Source organism: Otolemur garnettii, unplaced genomic scaffold, assembly GCF_000181295.1.
Source record: "Otolemur garnettii isolate 467f Iridium unplaced genomic scaffold, OtoGar3 scaffold00012, whole genome shotgun sequence".
NCBI classification, from domain to species: domain Eukaryota; kingdom Metazoa; phylum Chordata; class Mammalia; order Primates; family Galagidae; genus Otolemur; species Otolemur garnettii.
In genome coordinates this window covers 30,097,395-30,100,174 of record NW_003852407.1, presented here as the reverse complement: position 1 = coordinate 30,100,174, position 2,780 = coordinate 30,097,395, and the positions used below count along the sequence as shown (strand labels likewise).

At 37.0% G+C, this 2,780-nt stretch overlaps 1 protein-coding gene across 1 annotated transcript in view; it reads right to left on the bottom strand.

Annotated features, from left to right (window-relative positions):
• USP14 (ubiquitin specific peptidase 14) overlaps window positions 1-2,780 on the bottom strand; it is a 51,158-nt gene that overhangs the window by 46,775 nt on the left and 1,603 nt on the right. The window contains exon 2 of the mRNA XM_023510161.1: window positions 1,213-1,245. Within this exon, the coding sequence (XP_023365929.1) occupies window positions 1,213-1,245 (33 nt within the window). The remainder of the gene's footprint in view (window positions 1-1,212; window positions 1,246-2,780) is intronic.

Sequence of the window (2,780 nt, the reverse complement as noted above, 5' to 3'; positions counted from 1 at the left end):
ATTTGAAGGTAATTTTGGAAAGCTTTTTTTTTTGAGACAGAGCCTCAAGCTGTCCCCCTGGGTAGAGAGCCGTGGCATCACAGCTCACAGCAACCTCCAATTCCTGGGCTCAAGCGAGTCTCCTGCCTCCGCCTCCCAAGTAGCTGAGACCAGAGGCGCCCGCCATTGTTGTTTGGCGGCCAGGGCTGGATTCGAACATGCCACCTTAGGTGTATGTGGCTGGCGCCTCAGCCACTTGAGCCACAGGCGCCGAGCCTTGGAAAGCTTCTTAAATCTATCTTTTAATTATCACTTTTTAAATTTTTAATTGTGATATAATATATAAATATAAAATTCACCACCTTTGAGAATGAGAAAACCACCAGCCTTTTTAATTGTAAAGGTCAGTAGTGTTAAGTATAGTCACAATTTTATGCAAAGGGCCTCTAGAACTTTTACATATTGCAGGACTAAAACTCAATACCCATTAAAAAGCTGCCTGTTTCACTCTCTTTCTAGACCTTGACAAAGACATTTCTACTTTTCTGGTTTTTTGAGTTTGGCTCCTTAAAATATCTCATAAAGGGGACTTACAAACTGTCACTTTGTTACTAATTTCAGTTAACGTAATTCTCATAGTTTGTCCTTATCATTGCCTGTGACTAGAGTTTCCTTTTTTTAAGCAGAATAATAATCTATTGTATGCACATACTATATTTTTGTTTTTTCTTTTAGCTTTTATGACTAATGCCACAATGAACAGGGGTACACAAATGTCAATTCCAGGCCGTATGCCGCCTATTTTGGATACATACTCAGAGGTAGGATTGTTACATCATATGATAATTTTGAGGAACCTCCATACTGTTTATTATAGGGGATATATCATTTTTCTCATCAAGGGTACCAATTTCTCCAAATCCTCAACACCTTTATTTTCTCTGTGTTTTACTGTGGTCATTTTAATACGTGTGTAGAAATATCTTACTGTGATTTTTCTTTTCATTTTTTCTAAAGGTTAGTAATTTGAGCATCCTTTCAAATGTTTATTGCCCATTTATATACTTTTTTTTTGATAAATGTCAGCCTAATCCTTACAAAAAAAAAGAAAAAGAAAAGGCATTTTCCACAATGGTGCCAGAATTGAATACATATATGAAAAAACAATCCTTTGGAATTAATTTTAGTATCATAAGGTTACTCCATCGTAAGTGTTCATAAAATAATACTTACATTTTTTATTTTAATGTTTCCCCAATCATCATCCTGTTTCAAAGACAAATAAAAAACATTTAACCATCTCTGCACAATTTGAATATAATCTAATAATCAACTAATTTTAAGCTACTTCAAAATAGGATAAAATTTATTCTATATGCAGATTTAATTTATAATTACTATCAAAAAAAATTTTTAAACACACACAGTCCTAAAACCACTATGTCTAACAATAACTTAAAACTGTATACAATAACACAACCTAAAAGATCGTAAACTTGCCAATATCAAGTACTAAAAATGTGCTTATAGTACACAAAACACTTTTAGCAAGTACGAATAAACACTTGACTGATGACAAATGACAGATCCTTTCTGCATGTCTGTAACCAGCAAAGCTAATTTATAACTAGCTCATATAACAAGAATAAACAGTAATTGATGAAATAAGGTCTACATCCAAACTAGGAGTCTCTTGAGAATGCAAGTGCTATTAAAAATTATACCAGACCCTTGAGAATACAAGTGCTATTTTAAATCATACCAGAAGAGTAGATCAGGCTTCCCAAAGCAACTCTTAGTAATATTTGCACATTCAAAAATGCTTCCAATTCTAAGTTTCACAACTATGAAGCAATTAACAAAATTCAAGATTTTTTTTTTAAATGCCACGCTTGGTCCACAGATTTTCTTTTTTAGAGACAGAGTCTTACTTTATCGCCCTTGGTAGAATGCTATGGCATCACAGCTCACAGCAACCTCCAACTCTTGGGCTTAAGCAATTCTCTTCCCTCAGCCTCCCGAGTAGCTGGGACTACAGGCACCCGCCACAATGCCCAGCTATTTTTTGTTGCAGTTTGGCCAGGGCCAGGTTCGAACACGCCACCCTCAGAATATGGGGCTGGTGCTCTACTCACTGAGCCACAGGCACTGCCCAGTCCACAGATACTTTAACTTACTGCAGCTAAGCCTTCCTTTCACAGGATAAAGTCAGTTCCATATTATATTTTTTTTTTTTGGCCAGGGCTGGGTTTGAACCTGCCACCTCTGGCATATGGGGCCAGTGCCCTACTCCTCTGAGCCACAGGCACCGCCCAGTTCCATATTACTTTTTACAGAGGGTACCGGGTATTCAATATTCTTATCCCCCCACCCCATTGGTACCACTAATTCTCTCTTTGGACACTCTGCTTTAAGGTGAAACAGTAACTTCCTAATGGCCCTTCTCAATGAAGGGCTATTAATGCAAATAATAACTATAAATGTGCCCTCAGATTACTTACCCAAAGTCACACACAAAGCTGGAAACTGAACTCAGATCTACTTGACTTGTGAACTGCACACTCTTTTGGTGCCTATTTTTACTTAAACCGCTCTAGTGCTCAGCTTCCCCTTTATAAAATATGGATAAAACATACAATAGCAATCATGATTCCACTTAATTACCATTTTTCTTTTTTTCTTTCTTTCTTTTTTTTTTTTTAAAGAGACAGAGTCTCACTTTGTCACCCTTAGTAGAGTGCTATGGCATCACAGCTCACAGCAACCTCCAGCTCTTGGGATTAGGTGATTCTCTTGCATTA